This window comes from Hemiscyllium ocellatum, chromosome 4, assembly GCF_020745735.1.
Source record: "Hemiscyllium ocellatum isolate sHemOce1 chromosome 4, sHemOce1.pat.X.cur, whole genome shotgun sequence".
Lineage (NCBI taxonomy): Eukaryota > Metazoa > Chordata > Chondrichthyes > Orectolobiformes > Hemiscylliidae > Hemiscyllium > Hemiscyllium ocellatum.
Window position 1 is genome coordinate 122,530,347 of NC_083404.1, and position 18,135 is coordinate 122,548,481.

At 42.1% G+C, this 18,135-nt stretch overlaps 1 protein-coding gene across 1 annotated transcript in view; it reads left to right on the forward strand.

Annotated features, from left to right (window-relative positions):
* The window catches only part of trpn1 (transient receptor potential cation channel, subfamily N, member 1), a 208,681-nt gene that overhangs the window by 132,623 nt on the left and 57,923 nt on the right, over window positions 1-18,135 (forward strand). Inside the window, exons 15-19 of the mRNA XM_060824059.1 lie at window positions 1,224-1,340; window positions 5,846-5,944; window positions 6,690-6,890; window positions 12,978-13,076; window positions 17,790-17,996. Of these exons, the coding sequence (XP_060680042.1) occupies window positions 1,224-1,340; window positions 5,846-5,944; window positions 6,690-6,890; window positions 12,978-13,076; window positions 17,790-17,996 (723 nt within the window). The remainder of the gene's footprint in view (window positions 1-1,223; window positions 1,341-5,845; window positions 5,945-6,689; window positions 6,891-12,977; window positions 13,077-17,789; window positions 17,997-18,135) is intronic.

Consider the following 18,135-nt stretch of genomic DNA (forward strand, 5'->3'; position numbering starts at 1 on the left):
CAAGCTCCAGGGTCTGGGATCTCTGTAACATGGCCCCAGGGTCTCTGTAACAGACTTCGGGGTCTCTGTACCAAGGTCCGGGGTCTCTGTAACAGACGCCAGGGTCTCTGTAAAGGACCCTGATGTTCTCTGTAATGGGGCCTGTGTTCTCTGTAATTGACTCCGGGGTCTCTGTAATGGGCCCCTGGGTCTCGGTTGTGGGCATCTGCTGTTGCTCCAATCGCGATTGCTATGCATGACCTGGAGCCATGACCTTGGGGGTGGAAGCATAGTTTTTGTTCCTTCCATTCCCCATATAACGCTCCTCCAGACTCTGTCACCCAATTATACGTCATCAGGTTCCTCCACTGTCCCTTTTTCCAACACTAACGCTCCTTCAGGTGCCTGAACCTACGCGCAGACCTGGAGCTTCAGCTCAGCCTGCGAGTCTGGACTGGGGGAGTCGCCCCATGAACTGCTCTTGAAAATTCTGAGGTACGTTTATAACGTGAAATGCACTGTTGCACAAACATTCCATGCCACCGTGTCCAGCAAAATGGAAGGTGACATTTTCAGATTATGTTTTTCCAAAACTGAAACATCCTGTTCAAAACAGGGGTAATTATAGGATAGGGGAATGGGTCTGGATGTGTTGCTCTTCGGAGGGTCGGTGTAGACTTGTTGGGCCAAAGGGCTTATTTCCATACTGTAGGGAATCTAATCTAATCAAAAACACCAGTGAGGCCAGAACGACCTCTGCCATTTTTTTTCAAATTCCTTAAGGATAGAAGGCATCAGTGCTTTCCAGCTAATTGAAAATGCCTCCCCTGAATATTTATATCTTTAGTTATTCCATTTCTGCATCTATTTCAACAGTTGTAAACCAAATTGTGGGTTTGCAAATCCATGCCAAATTTCTCCACATTCCAAACTGCAGGGCAGGACTTGAAAAATACAATCCAGGAAAGAGTTTGATTTTTCTTTTGAAAAAAAAAGGAAAAGAAACAGCTGTCGGCAAAATGAGTTCTCATAACAGAGCAAAGTAAAATAATATAACAGGGAAGATGGAGAACGACAAAAGAGAAGAGAGGGATGAGAAAGGCCATGTGCACCTACTCTAAATAATTCTGTAATGCAGCAGATCATTATAGACAGACAATTAAACGTCCGCACTTTGTCTCTGGGATCTGATTTGAAAGTTGTCTTTGGAATGTATTGAAATGTGATTGTTACTGCCTTTCTAGACACATGAGACGCCATTACATTACTGCGCACATGTGGGGAATGCTGACGTTCTTCTTGAGGTCTTGAAATATATCACTTCAAATAGAATCCAGCAGGTCATCAATAAACAATCTCAGGTACTTGTCCATGGTTTTTTTTTTAAACTCTGCTTATTAGTTGAGTGTTCTTAGATGTTAAGCGTGAGTCCTTATTATCTAATTATTTCAAATAGACTTCCCATTCTTGCACACTTGCAAAGCCTGTCCAAATACTCCGAAAGCTGCTTTACATCTTCCTTACAGCACACGTTCCTGCTTAGCTTTGTATAATCAGCAATTTTGGAAATTTATACACTTAGTAGTCATATACAAATCATTGATATATTATTGTGAACAGCCAGGGCCCAAGTAGTGATTATTATGGCACCCCACTAGTCACAGCCTGCCAATGGGAGAATTACTCATTTATTCCAACTGTCTGTTAGCCAATCCTTAATCCATGTCATTACCATACTGGCTATGCCATGTGCATGCAGTTTGCTAACCGTGCTCCAAAAATCTGAATATACAACATTGATTAACTCTCCTTTAATGAGTTTGTTGGTAACATCCTTATGAAACAGCAACAAGTTTGTCAAATATGATTTTCCATTCGTAAATCCACGTTGATTATACCCAGTCACACCATTTTCAGCCAAGTGACCAATTGTCACATCCTATGTCATAAAATCTAACATTTTCCTTACTATTGATATGAAGCGTATGGATCCAGCTTTTCTCTCTTGCTCCTTTCTTAAATAATGGGGTGACATTTCCACATTTCCAATCTATAGAAATCATTCCAAAATCAGTTGAATTTCAGTCGATGATTACCAATGCATTGACTATCTCTATAGCCACCCCCTTCAACCTTCCAGAATGTAGACAGTCAGCTCCTTGGGTACTTAATAAATTTAAGTCTCATCAATTTCTCCAGTACAGCCTTCTTACTGATACTAATTTCTTTCAACGTCCCATTCTCCCCAGTCATTTGGGTCTCACTTCTGGGCGATCCAAAGGACAACCCACCTCTATCACAAGTTACACTTGATGAAAAGCAAAATGGCTACAGTTATTAGAGTCCAAGCACCACTGTCTCAGATGACACTGAGAGCTGCTCACTGAGGTGTCCCCTGCTTCATGAATGACCTTCCTAGTATCATTACAGGATTAATGGGTTGATTCATGAGCATTCATCTCCATTCACAAATCTTCTGATAGTGAAACAACCACATCAGCGGAGATCATGAGACACATTTGGAAATTTACTGGCATTCAGCTCATTCCCTCCTTATCCCCATAGACCAGTAGGTGTCTGAACACAGCCCAGATGATCACGCAAACTGTCCTCCCATCCATGGACTCCATCTACACTTCTCATTGCCATGGAAAGGCAGTCAGCATCATCAAAGACCCCTCCAATCCAGTTATAACCTCTTACAAATTCTTCCATCAGGCAGAAGATACAAAAGTTTACACACACATACCAACAGATTCAAGAACAGCTTCTTCTCTGCTATTATTAGATTGCTGAATGGACCTCTCCAATTTCAAATCTAATGTTTATCTTGCTTTTGTACACCTTTTATGCAAACATAATTTTGTATTCCTCGCTCTGCTCAATCACCCTGTGATCTGTATACTATAGAGTCATAGAGTCATACAACAAGGAAACGGTCTGACTAGTCCGTACTGAACATAATCCCAAACTAAACTAGTCTCACTTGCCCGCTCCTGGCTCATGTCTTTGTATGTTATGATCTGCTTGTCCTGCATGCAAAGCAAAACTTTTCACTGAACATGTGATAATAATAAATCCAATCAAATTAGCCTCCTCCTACTCTACATCCCTGCTGCATTCTCTCATCTCTGTAGTCCTCCATGTCTTGTGCTGCCCGGACTTCCAATTGACCTTTGCTTCCTTTCATTGTCTGAGCCCTGAGCTGGAGTTTTTACAGTGGATCTTTCTTAACCTCTTTCTTTCTTCTCCTTTAACATATCTTAAAACCTAGCTATGTTCACAATTGGCCCAGCAAACTGAATTTTAACTGAACAACCTTGAGTGGAAGCAGGGCAGGAATTAGAACATAGAACAGGACAGCACAGGAAAGACTCTTTGGCCCATAATGCTGTGCCAAATTAAACTGATCCCTTCTGCCTTCCCATGGTCAACATTCCCCCATTCCTTACATATTTCTGTGCTAATTGAAAAATCCCTTAAATCTCCCGAATGTATCTGCCTCCACTATCACCCATGGCAGACTATTAACACACTCCATTTAAAAAACTTGCTCCTCACATTTCCATTGAATTTTCCTCCTTGCACCTTAAATGCATGCATCCTAGTATTAGACATTTTAGCTCTGGGATAAAGATTCTGACTGTCAACCCGATCTATGCATCTTATAATGTTATAGACTTCTATCAAGTCTCCCTGCAGCCTCAGTTGCTTCAGAGAAAATAACCTGAGTTTTTTTTAAGCCTCTTCTTATAGTTCATACCCTCGAATCCAAGGACCATCCTGGTAAACCTCTTCTGCACCCTCTTCTAAGCTTCCACATCCTTCCTGTGATATAGTGACCAGAATTGAATGCAATACTCTAAGTGTGGCCTAACCAAAGCCTTAAAAAGCTGCAAAGTAACATCCTGACTCCTGTCCTCAATTCCCTGACCAATAAAGGTAAACATGCCATGCACCTTCTTTAATGCCTTATCCACTTGTGTGGCCACTTTCAGGGAGCTGTGGACTTGAACCCCAAGATCCTTCTGTACATCAATGCTGTTCATGGTCCTACCAATAACTGTATACTTTACCTTAATATTTAATCTCCCAAAGTGCAGCACCTCGCGCTTACCCAGATGAAACTCCATATGCCATTTCTCTGCCCATACCTGCAACTGATTTATATCCTGCTGTATCCTTTGACAACCTTCTACACTATTGGTCAGCAGAGTGCAGGAAATCTAGAAGTCAGGAGACTCCTCAGTCATATGTGCGATTTTTAAAAATAGGATGTACAGTACAGTCCATTCGGCCCAACCAGTCCATTCCAGTATTGGAACATCACAGCATGTGTTATGATGTCAATGAAAAGTTACCCATACAGAAGCCAATCAGATTCAGGAAGTGCTGCATTGTCATAAGTGGCAGCTTTCAGATGAAATGATAAACTGAAATCCTTCTTACGTTGTTAGGTAATATGGCACTGTAACAACAAACATTCACCCCTCAACCAATATAATTAAAGCAGATTGTCTGGTTGAGGGACCTTGTCATTATTAACAAATTGATCTGGGACTGACTTTCTACTTTTAATTGCAATGTGTCTAAAATATTCTGTCATGAAATTACTAAGTGATTGAACAGAAAATGTTGGAATAAAATTGTTACAATGCATTTATTGCCAGCAAGCAGTTATCTACAGTTTACGTTAACATTAGGAAATTAGTATTCATATTAGCAGTGGATGTCCTCTGGTCCTGAAAGTTTCAATCCAAATGAAATGTATCCTGGAGCATCAGAGGCTGAGGGGTGACCTTATGGAGGTTTATAAGGGGCATAGGTATAGTGAATAGCCAAGGTCTTTTCCCCAGGACAGCAGAGTCCAAAACCAGAGGGCATAGGCTTTAGGTGAGGAGGAAATGATTTAAAAGGGACCAATGGGACAACTCTTTCACACAGAGGGTGGTGAGTGTATGGAATGAGCTGTCAGATGAAGTGGTGGAGGCTGGTACAATTACAACATTTAAAAGGCATCTAGATGGGTATATGAATAGGAAGGATTTAGAGGGATATGGCCTAAGTTCTGGTAAATGGGACTCAACTCGGTTTAGGATATCTGGTTGGCATGGATGAATTGGACCAAAGTGTCTATTTCTGTTCTGTACAGCTCTATGACTGTCTGACTGTATGCTGGTTTTAAAGGTGAGAAAACAGTTTTACTTTTCAAAAAGCACCACACTAATTCTAAAACTACACAGCAGTCCATCTGTATCTAAGTTACTTTATTAATGCCTGTTTTTATTTCATAGATTAGTGGTGCTGGAAGAGCACAGCAGTTCAGGCAGCATCCAAGGAGCAGCAAAATCAACGTTTCGGGCAAAAGCCTTTCATCAGGAATAATGAAGGGCTTTTGCCCGAAATGTCAATTTCGCTGCTCCTTGGATGCTGCCTGAACTGCTGTGCTCTTCCAGCACCACTGATCCAGAATCTGGTTTCCAGCATCTGCAGTCATTGTTTTTACCTTGTTTTTATTTCATGCCTTTCATCAATTGTTTGCAATATGGTACTTGTTGTGACTCTGAGCTGGGAGAGAAGGGGGATTTACACCTATTGATTGTTCATGGGATACCATTTCAATATCTGAAATGGTGTTCATCCTGTTCCCGGAGAGTTGGGTCTTGATCAAATTAAATATCACAAGTTGAAATATACTTGAGGGTTTCAAGTGGCCAAACTCTTATGCTAATGCACTGTGTCCCTTCCTCTGAACCTCAGGCTTGGAGTTTAAGCGTCACAAGTTTAAATATGCATCTGGAATAATGAGTCTGCACCTCTGTGACTTTATGACAAAGTTGGCTAAGTATTTTCTGTCATATTTTAGAATGGATGTTCACCATTGCTTTTGGCTGCAGAGAGAGGGCACACAGAGATGGTGAAGATATTGCTGTTAAACCATGCCAGGGTAGATGTTTTTGATGAGGTAAGTGAAACTTCCATTCTAATATCCATGCATCTAAACTAGAAGTAAAATATACCAAGTAACCAAAGGCTGCAGGGCATGCCAAGTATTTGGCTCAGCAGTGTTGAAATCTGTACTTTTTACTCAAAGTATCACCACATTGACTTTTGTGTAACTTCTCACAATATATCCATTTGTATTTTTTAGCACTGTTACTACCTAACAGTGTTACAAACACAGCAAAATCTAGTCTGCTGTCTAAAATTTCACATTCAGTTGCGGAGGCAATAGCCAAGTGGTATTATCGCTGGACTGTTCATCCAAAGACCCAAGTAATGTTCTGGGGACCTGGATTTGAATCTCACCACAGCAGGTGGTGTAACATGAACTCAGTAAAATCTGCAATTAAGAGTCTAATGATGACCATAATCAATCGTTGGAAAAATCCATTTCGTTCATTAATGACCTTTAGGGAAGGAAACCATCATCCTTACCTGGTCTAGCCTATAATTGACTCCAGATCCACAGCAATGTGGTTGACCTTTAACTGCCCTCTGGGTAATAAATGCTGACCCAGCCAGGGCTGCTGTCAATGAATTTTTAAAAAAAATCAATGTTCAGCAAGAATATCCAAATATATTTGCCTGACAGTTTATTGAACTGCTGCTCTAAAGTTAAATAAGTAGCAGTGTATGCTGCTTGATATTAACAATACAAGCTCCTGTCATTCCGCTGTGAAGGCTTGTTCTTGTTTGTTGTTGAACAGCATGGTAAGGCAGGGCTTCACTTGGCAGCAGAGAATGGACACGATCAGATCTCAGACATTCTGCTGTGGCACAAGGCCTTTGTCAACGCCAAAACCAAACTTGGCCTGACACCTCTTCACCTGGCAGCACAGAATGGTTACAACAAGCTGGTAAAGCTACTCGTGGAGACCCACGCAGCAAGTATTGATGCACTGTCTTTGGTAAGTTTCTAACAGTAGTTGTTTACTCACAATGAGTTACCAATGGGTTTACAGATTGCAAATGGCTTCTAGGAGGCACTTCACACCATTGCGAATAATGAATCCCACTCAACATTCGAGCACACACTATGGTGAACCACACATGTAATCAAAGTGTGCAGCCATTGAACTATGAATTAGCCACTTAAGGGTCTCAGTAATGGGTGGGTGGGTCACTCACAGTGTCTGCTGTCCCTCTGTTACAGTTCTGATAGATCAGATGGTGGGGGAGTGGGGATGTAAGTGATAGGAATGCCATTCGTTGGGTTTGACAAATTCAACAGCCTTGCTGCCTGCCAGCAGAAATGTGTAAAACCCTACTACAAAAAGCTGGAAGCCCCGCTTGTCCAGGCATTATGTCAAACATGTGAGAAACCTATTGATTTGGATCTTTGTACAGAAATGCATCTACCAGTGTGTACACATTTGCAAAACTGGCACACAGTTCAAACTGTTTTGGCACTCATTAGTGCAAGAGCTCGGAATGGTCATTAGGTGTGCTGTCAGACTGCCTGTGTTGTGATGGCTGCATCTTTTCAGGCATCTCACTGTAACTAGGTCAGCCAGTTGGACCTCAGAGAGCATCAGTTCCTTAATTAGGGCTGTTAATCTGGGAGCCCTGACTGACAGATATAAACAGAAGTGTCAGATGTTCTGTTCACTCTGAGAGCTGGCTCTGAGAACTGGATCAATTGCAGTGTCTTTCAATGTGTAAATAAAGGGTGATTTGGTGATGGGATACCTGTCTCTATGGAGTTATTTCAGTGGTGGCAAGAGTGGGATTAATGATGTAACTACGAAAAAGTGCCTACTAGCTGAAGCCCAACTGGACTTCAAACAGGTGCACCAATTGGCTTTATCATTAGAAAATGCAGCAAATGGAGTATATGAATTGCAGGGTATTCTGTGGATACCCTCTCTATTCCAACTGAGCTTGGAGATCACCACTTGAGCCGAAAGCAGATGCATAACCTTACTCAGGACATTACAGAGGGAGACACCATGAGTTGCAGAATAGTCGGAAAGGTAGTTAAGGACCTGGGCATTTTCCTCTCGCACTGTTTGCAAGTTTACAGTTTTCATATACTTTCATAGCTTATTCAGGATCGTCGCACCTGCCCAAACATTAGACATCACTGGACCTGACCTTGCACTGACCGTGCCTCTTACCCAAGCAGGGCCATTCCCGTTGTTCCTACACCGAACTTCATCCCCTGAAGTAAACTGACCCTCGCACTTCGTGGAGTCTTGTATCCGGCACTGGCATTCCTGATGTCATTTCACCCACCATGTTATATGTCCTTGTCCTCAGTTCTCTGCCCACAGGCAGGTCCAACCCACAGCACCTGGACCAGGATGGGGAGCAGTTCCCAAATGTCAGAGTGGAGATCGAATGCTGCACTTTTGGCACCAAGTTGGCCTACACTGCCCGTCGAGCCAACTCAGCTGATCAGGTCTTGCAGGAGTCTACATTATTTATATTTACATTGTATCCTGGAACTTTTAACAGTGGCAGGTGGGTTCAGTTTTTTTCTATGTGAATGGACTGTAACCTCAAGTATTTTTGCCACCTGCCACTGGTGTATATTAGACCCTGTTATAAACGCTCCTTCTCTGGCCATCAAGTCCTGTAGTGGGATTTGAACCTTGTTTTAATGGGTCAGAGGCTGGGGTACTGCTCACTGTATCAAAGAAAAACCCCATTGGCAGATGAATAATACGCACAACCATCTGAGCTGCCTGGACCTCTTGTTTAAGAAGACTTCAAATTCAGATGTTTGCCTTATCAATCTGTTCAGAGATGTAGCAGGTGGGAAGTAAGCATGGGCTTTCTAGCTCTGAGATAGAAACACTACCAGTTCATCACAAGAACCCTTGAAGAACTCAAATATGTATTGAGTGATCTCCGACTGTAGGTGGTGCTGTACTACAGTGTAAGTGCAGAGACCTTAAGCTTAGTCAAATACTGTATTGTTTAGTTAGAGGCTCTCTGCTGTTCAGTATTATAAATTCAGTGCAATAATGTGTTTCAGTTCCATAAACACAATTGAATTCTTTTCTAATGGAAGCTTTTCATATGAAGGCATCCTTTAAAGTTCTAAAGCTTGATGAAAAATATATATAAAACTAAATTTACATCCAAATGTAAATGTGACCAGTTAAACAAAAAGGATCACATTATTATGCAATCTATCACAAACTGAGGAATGACAAAAATAGGCAGCTCTATTAATTGCAGAATTGCAGCTTTAAAAATGTTGTACATTGTAAGTAATGCGGAACCATACCAGAACACCCATATCTATTTTGACTCTGGATTTTCAAACCTCCCAATCATGCAGCTCCTTTCAGGACCGTGAAAGGGTAATGTCCACAGTATTACTTGTGACATGACAGGTTGAGATCTGTGTGTAGATAAGTCAGTGCTCTTTCTTGATAAATCAAGAGACAAGTAAAATATAATGAGACACTGTCAATGTGTGCTGCTGGCAGTCATTGTATCAGGCATTTTATGTGCAAATAAAGTGGTAGACATAAACACAGGATGTGATTACTGGTTATATGGCAGTCAGATGTCCAGTACTTGCAGTAATTGTGAGGGTAGGGTAGCTCAGTTGGTTCGACAGCTGATTTACAATCCAGAGTGTTGTCAATGGCATGGCTTCAACTCCCACATCGGCTGCAATTACCATGAACTCCTTAACATCTCCCCTCACCTGAGATGTGGTGACCCTCAGGTTAAACTGGTTATCTTTCCCTCTCTCTTTAAAATGAGTGAGCACCCCAATGATCCTGTAGGACTATAATAACTCTGCCTTTACAGACAGAATATAGAAGGATGGTCAGAATGTTTCAGGCTTCTGTATCTTCTACCTGACAGAAAAGGTTGTAGGGGATCATTACCAGGATGTGATGGGTCTTTGATGATGTTGGCAGCCTTCCCACAGCAGCGAGCTATGTAAATGGAGTCCACGGATGGAAGGTTGGCTTCTGTGATGATCTGGGCCGTGCACACAACCTTCTGTATTTTCTTATGGTCCTGGGCAAAGCAGTTGCCATACCAGGCTGTTATGCACCCAGACAGTGTGCTCTCAATGGTGCATCTGTAAAAATTAGTGAAGGTTCTTACGGACATGCCAAATTTCCTGAACTGCCTGAGGAAGAAGAGGCATTGTTGTGCCTTCTTGACTATCACATCCAAATGGGAAGTCCAGGACAGGTAGTTGACTATCGTCATTTTGAGGAACTTGATGCTCTCCACCCTCTCAATCTAGTTCTGTTGATGTAGATGGGAGTGTGTTCTCCTCCTTGCTTTCTGAACCCAATGATCAGCTCTTTAGTTTTGCGTATGTTGAGAGAGAGATTGTTCTCATTGCTCCATGTCACCAGGACCTCTGTCCCCCTTCTGTATTTTGACTCATCATTGTTAGATATCCGTCCCACTATGGTCTTGTCATCAGTGAACTTGTAGCTGGTGTTGGTTTGGAATTTGGCAACACAGTCATGGGTGTACAAGGAGTACACTAGGGGGCTGAGGGCACAATCTTGGGTGGCTCCAGTGTTGTGTTATTGTTGAGGAGGTGCAGTTGCCCATCTTCACTGATTGCGCTCTGTGGGTCAGAAAGCTGAGGACCCAGTCACAAATGGTGGAGCCAAGACCAAGGTCACAAGAGTTTTGAGATCAGTCTGGAGGGAGTAATGATGTTAAAGGTGGGGCAGGAGTTAATGAGCAGGAGTATAATGTAGGCATCCTTGTGGTCCAGATATTCCAAGGATAAGTGTAGGGCTAAGAATATGTGGACCTGTTACATTGGTAGGCAAATTGTAGGGAATCGAGGCAGGCTTGGAGCCTGGAATTGATGTGGGTCATGACCAGCCTCTCAAAGCACTTCATATTTATTGAGGTCAGAGCTATTAGTTATTAAGGCACATTGCATGTGCTTTCTTCAGTACAGAGATGATGGTGGTCTTCTTGAAGCAGGTGGGGACTTCGGCTTATAGGAGGTAGAGATTGAAGATGTCGGTGAATACCTTCGCCAGTTGGTCCTCTCAAGATCTAAGTGCTTGGTCAGGGATGCCATCCGGGCCTGTCGCTTTCCTTGGGTTCACTCGCAGGAAGATTAATTTGACATCTGCAGCAGTGACCAAGGGAACAGGTGTGCACCGCTGGCATTCTGCTCAAACTGACCACAGAAAGCATCAAGCGCATCAGGGAGGAATGTGTCTATCTTGCTCTGCTTCATTTTGTATCCTGTAATGTTTTTTAGGCCTTGCCATAGGCAGTGGGAGTTTGTTTGATAGGTTTGGGCCTCCAACTTGGTCTGGTAATGCCTCTTGGCATCCTTGGTGGCCTTGCGGTGATTATATCTAGATTTCCTTGAATTGGTCTGGGTCATCCATCTTGAATGCTGCACATCTGGCCTTCAGTAGGGTGTGGATATCACTAATTCCTATGTGGCATGTTCACAACAGTTCATCAACTTCACCAACACATTCCACCCCAACCTTAAATTCACCTGGACCATCTCTGACACCTCCCACCACATCCTGGGCCTCTCCATCTCCATTAATGATGACCGACTTGACACTGACATTTTTTCAAACCCACCGACACCCACAGCTACCTGGATTACACCTCTTCCCACCCTACCTCCTACAAAAATGCCATCCCGTATTCCCAATTCCTCCGCCTCACCGTATCTGCTCCCAGTAGGACCAGTTCCACCACAGATCACACCAGATGGCCTCCTTCTTTAAAGACCGCAACTTCCCTTCCCACGTGATTGAAGATGCCCTCCAACACATCTTATTTACATCCCATACCTCCGCCCTCAAACCCCACCCCTCCCACCGTTAAAAGGACAGAATCCCCTGGTCCTCACCTTCCACCCTACCAACCTTCGCATTATCTGCATCATCTACTGACATTTCCACCACCTCCAAATGGATATATTTCCACCACCACCAGGTTTGTATTTCCCTCCCCACCCCTTTCTGCTTTCCGCAAAGACCTTTCCCTCCGTGACTACCTGATCAGGTCTACGCTCCCACCAACAACCCACCCTCCCCTCCTGGCACTTTCCCCTGCCACCGCAGGAACTGTAAAACCTGTGCCCATACCTCCCCCCTCACCTCCATCCAAGACCCCAAAGGAGCTTTCCACATCCATCAAAGTTTCACCTGCACATCCACCAATGTCATTTATTGAATCTGTTGCTCCCGATGCGGTCTCCTTTACATTGGGGAGACTGGACACCTCCTAGCAGAGTGCTTTAGGGAACATCTCCAGGACACCCGCACTAGCCAATCCCCATCCCATGGCCCAACATTTCAACTCCCCCTCCCACATTGAGGAGGACATGCAGATCCTGGGCCTCCTCCACTGCCACTCCCTCACCACCCAATGCTAGAGGAAGAACCATCTTCCACCTCAGAACACATGTGGACTACACCAGTTTCCTCATTTCCCTTTCCCCCACCTCACCCCAGTTCCAACCTTCCAGCTCAGCACCATCCCATGACCTGTCCTACCTGCCAATCTCCCTTCCCACCTACCCGCTCCACCCTCCTCTCTGACCTATCACCTACATCCCCACCCCCATTCACCTATTGTACTCTTGGCTACCTTCTCCCCAACCCCACCCCCCTCCCAGTTATCTCTCCACCCTGGAGGCTCCCTGCCTTCATTCCTGATGAAGGGCTTTTGCCTGAAACGTCGGTTTTTCTGCTGTTCGGATGCTGCCTGACCTGCTGTGCTTTTCCAGCACCACTCTAATCTAGGCCACAATCCTGCCTTGTTCAGTCATTGAGATAATTTACTTCCCTAAAGGGAGGCAACCACAGTAGTGTCTCCCACTCCACTCGGAGACAGAATCAAGGGAACATGACCTGTCCCTCCCTAACGTGAAATGTCAAAATTACCACATGATTGAAAAGAATTGTGTTATTTAAATATGGAAGTGAGGCAGGTCACCTTGCTTTGAGATATTTAGATTGAAGATGCATTTTTACAATGACTGTACTTGTTTATTTCACAAATGCATTTAGTCGAAACGGACTCCTCTCCACTTGGCAGCAGGGAACGGACAGCTCGATGTTTGCAACAGTTTGCTCAAGATGAAGGCTGATGTGAACGCTACTGATATTGTAAGTAACACCATTCAGTTAAGAATATAAGAAATAGAAGCAGGGTGGACTATATGATTCCTTGAGCTTGCTCTGCCATTCACTGCAAATATGGCTGATCGTCACTTCAACTCCACTTTCCCGACACTTCCCTATAACTGAGAAAGATCAAAACTCTCACCCTGCAATATTTCCCCACAAGAAATCATCCAGATTGGATTAAAATTCACAACCCTCTTGAGTGAAGGAATTTCTCATCACAGTCTTAAATAAAGCACATGTTATGTACCCTTGTTCCACATCCAGAAGAGACAACAAGTAGAACTGGTGAATGAGATCTACTGGTTCCACTTGTTTTGTGAGGTTCAGAATGGTGGACCAGTATGATGATTTGCAATTATTATTCGTGTCTTTACTGGGTTTTTTTTTGCCTTTGTTCATTCCTCAGCCAGATCTCTCAGTTTCGACAATGTCAAACCCCATCAGAATCTTTCAATGAGATTAATTCTCATTCCTCTTAACTCTGCAGAGTAATTTACTAAATTTACTCAGTCTGTCATCATACAATGGCTCTCATATCCCAATAGCTAACCTATAAAATGTTTGCAAGGACACCAAAACTATGCATAGTATGTCAGATATCATCTCACCAAAACCCTGTACAATTGTAGCATATTTCCATATTCTTTCATTTCAATGAGAAGTGTTTGCCATATGATTTCCTAACTTCTTTCAGTACCAGCAGGCTGAACTGCATACACTCAAGTCTGTCTGAGCATCAACATTTAGAATTTTCATTTCTTTTCTGTTCTCTCTGCCAAAGTGAACAACACCTACCCACTCCATCTACTCCACTGGAACTGTGTTTGAAGGTGGGTGCCATGTAAAATCTTCATCATTCCCAATCTTTAAGTGAATTACTCATTTCGACAGTGTGAGTAAGACTTTTTCTGCTACTAATATGGCCTTTAACTTCTGTTGTTAGCCACTGTTTAACCACTATTCCTGTGGGGCATTTATTCTTCAAGTAATGCACATTTGTTGCAAATATCAAATTATTCTGTTAAATATTTGCCGATGATTATTCGCTGTCATATATTTACTGTGATTGCCCAGTCTCCCTTGGCCAGCCGTTTCTCCATAATTGCAAAGATCACAGACCCAAAGACTGGGGATTAAATTACAAACTCAATACCACGTTCTGTGATATCATAATCACTATTCCCTAGCTGCACATTTACTCAAAATTTCTAATTTATCATGTTTCAGTGCACAATGCTAAATCAGAAATAGTTTGTTCTGTAGTTAGTTCTTTGACGTAATGATCTGGAAAACTATCTTAAAACACATTCTGTGACCTCTACACTATTACTGTAAGTTTAGATTTACCCAGCTGCTTAAAAATTGAAGGCCCCATTAAATCTGTATTGCCTTTGTTACATGCATCTTGAACCTCCTGATCTATATTTTGTTAGGGGGCCTATAAAATATTTCCACACAGGTTGTCTACTTGCTGTTGTTTTCTAGCTCCTTGACTTTTTATGCTGTAAGCCTTTCCTGGTACTGCCTTTATTTCATACTTTATTTAAAGGAATTGTTCCCTTATTTAAAATCCCCTCACAGAATGCTGATATTGCTGGCTGGTAAAGCATTGATTGCCACTCTCACAACCTTTTTTCCATTTTGCCCATGATTCCAGAATCTCAAATCTGCTGGAGTACTTTGTTTCCACCCTCGGTCACTCTACAACCTCATCTTACTTCGGTTATTAGATAACAACCCATTTATTTCTACTGTGCTAATAATGCAGCTATTTTGGTGTGGTAACAGTAACAAGGGGTGGAGTTTTCCCAGCCTCTGAACGGAGTGAGTAATGGTGAGTTAGCTGTGAAAAAATGGCAAGATTGGAAAATCAGAAATACTCAATGTCAAAAGGTTAAAAAAGTACAATTGTGCACATGGATAGGCTATAGGATTAGATTAAATTCCTTACAGTGTGGAAACAGGCCCTTTGGCCCAACCAGTCCACACCTACCCTCCAAAGAGTAACCCAACCAGAACCACTTCCCTCCTAACACTAACGGGCAATTTAGCATTGCCAATTCACCTGACCTGCACATCTTTGGACTGTGGGAGGAAATCCACGCAGACACAGGGAGAATGTGCAAACTCCACACAGTCACCTGAGATTGGAATCAAACCTTGGACCCTGGTGCTGTGAGGCAGCAGTGCTAACCACAGAGCTACTGTGGATCATAGGAGTAAATCATTGAGTATCACAAGCAGGTTTTACTGTTCTTCAGGTGCCTAAGCTTTGGATTTCCTTGACTAACACGCTTTACCTCACTTTAATTTGCTCCTTAAAGGCATTCTCTTTGACTAAACTTTTCCTCATCTACCCTCATTTTTTTGTGTGTGGCACCACATCTAATTTTGCTTTGTAATATTCCTGTGAACAACCTTAGAATGTTAACATCCATATAAATAGAAATTATTTCTGTTGTTCTATTTGATCATATGTTGCTCAGCTCAGTGCACCCATCTTTGTAGTTCTTGATATTCTCAACAATAAGCAACCAAACCAAAGTTAGTCTTGAAGATTTTAATCGACAAGCATCTGCTATCAGTTAAGAGAGTGAGTTCCAGATTTTCACCACCGGTTGGTATGAAAAGATGCTCTTATGTTTCCTTCCGAATCTAACACCATCGATTAGAAAAGAATGGAGGATGATAGTTTAATCAGAATGAAAATTTCTCCAACCCTGCTGCTGAATTCTCGTATTAAGTTAAAGATCTGGTTTCATTGCTGCTCAACCTACTAAACTCAAAATGTATACAAACCAGGTTTATTTAGTCTTTCCATGTAAGTTAGTCTTTAAACTCTGGCATTATTTTGATAAATCTGCATTGTATTCCCTCCAACACTAATTATACTTTCCTGGCATTTAGTGCCCAAGCATGAATGCAATCTCAAACATTATTTCCTTACTTTTGAATTCCTGTCCCACTGGAAATAAGGGACAATATTCCATAAGCCTTTCTGATTACCTTTTCTAACCTGTGGACTAGTTTTTAATGCTTTATCTACATGGGTATCTAAATTCATTTGGCCCTCCATAACTTCGACGCTCCAATCCGTAAGTAAACATTCCCATTTGTTTTTCTCCGATCCAGAGTTGACAACCTCACACTTCCCCCCATTGAATTCTGACTTATCTCTTCTTTGCAAAACAGCTTAACTTAATTTGAGTAGTTTGTCCTTAACTGGCTCTGAAACATGTGACATTTCGGAATGCAGTGCAAGAAGGAAGACAATCGCTTTTTTTAAAATTCCCTGATGTATTAGACAGCTGCAATTAAATGATTCACTCAATGATATTCAGATGAAACCTAAAAGGAACTATCTGCCCTGTGCTGATGGATGCATTGTTCCAAAACGTTTGTATAACTGTGTTCTTTCCTGTATTCTGACCCTTGGTTCATGAGTCCTATAAGGTATACAGGAACATAGAAAACAGGTGTAGGCCATTCGGTCCCTCAAACCTGCTCCACCATTCAATATGATTGCAACTGATCATCCAGCTCAGTTCCCTGTTCCCACTTTCTCCCCTTGCCATTGTGTTCCCTTTATGTCTAACAACCATATCTATAAACACCTAACTATAACTAACAGAAATTTCTCTTTGGAAATCTATGTCGACTCTGTCTGATCCTAACACGGCTTTCTAAGTGGTCTGCTATTAAATATTTTACAGTACTGTAAAGAACTCTGTTCTGACCTTACCATTAAAATCCTTCCCCATACTGCAGGAGTGGATCTGCTCAAAGGTGTCAGCACTCAAATAAGTATTTTAGACACAGTCAGTTTTGATCTCTTCTCTCTCCTTTAACAATATTGTTATATGATCTCTATTGATTATTGGTGTCTAACAGATGAGGGATTGTAAATGGGAGCTGCTTGTGTTTCAGGAAAAAAGTGCTAGTATGAATTGAAGCACTGAGCCTAAACAAAGGTTCAGCTTAACAAACAGAATTTTATTGATTTTATCTGATAAACCTGAGGGAATGTTGCCACGTAAATAATAAACCATACATGATGGATTTTAATTAAATGTTTATCAGCATATAATTAAATCCTAAAACTGAAACAGACAGTCCTGAATCATTAAGTGCAGTGCAACAATTTCTGCATATTTTTAACTGCTCATTTAGGGTGACCGATGACAAGAGTGAATAAAGAAACACTTCAGAAATACATCTGCATCTGCAGCTATGTCACAGATAATGTGGATGTTGTTGAAGCTTTTCATCTTGCATTCATCAGGATCAAATCACAAGAATACCAATTTCTAAAGAGAAATTTGGCATTCTTGCATCTGTCCTGATGAGTGCAAGTTGTAAAGCTTTGATAGGATGTCTCTTTTACAACACTTCCATGACTATTTGGATATCTGTCTGTGCTTTTCTCCCTCAGACATGTACCTAGTTTTTTTTTAACTGTATCCCTGATAAATGTCCCAGCTGTTCCATGCGGTAGTTCCAAATTCCAAGCACATTCTAGGTAAACACTGAATGATATTTTCCCATTTTACCGTTTCCCCAATGGTCATCCCATGGCCAACTGGAGTGTGATTGATATCTTTGGTTGACAGTAGCTCAAAACACGCTTTCCCAAGAGACTGCACCAATGATGATCTCTAATCATTGTTCTCTGCTGTTTCCCATCTTTGACAGCATGGACAAACACCACTCCATCTCGCTGCAGAAAATGACCATTCTGAGGTTGTGAAACTCTTCCTCAAACAGAAACCGGAACTGGTGACTTCTGCAAACATAGAAGGCTCCACCTGTGCACACATTGCCGCATCAAAGGGAAGTGTCGCCGTGATAAAAGAACTGCTAAAATTCAACAAAGCCGGAGTCACTACCGCACGGAACAAGGTGAATCCTGTGGTCTTCAAATTCTGGGGAAATTAAACAAAAATAAATAGATAAGTGAACAATAAATGACTACATGGAAAATGTCTGAACACTATAGGGCCTGGATATTCTGGTACTGGGTATTCTGATGGCTAGAAAG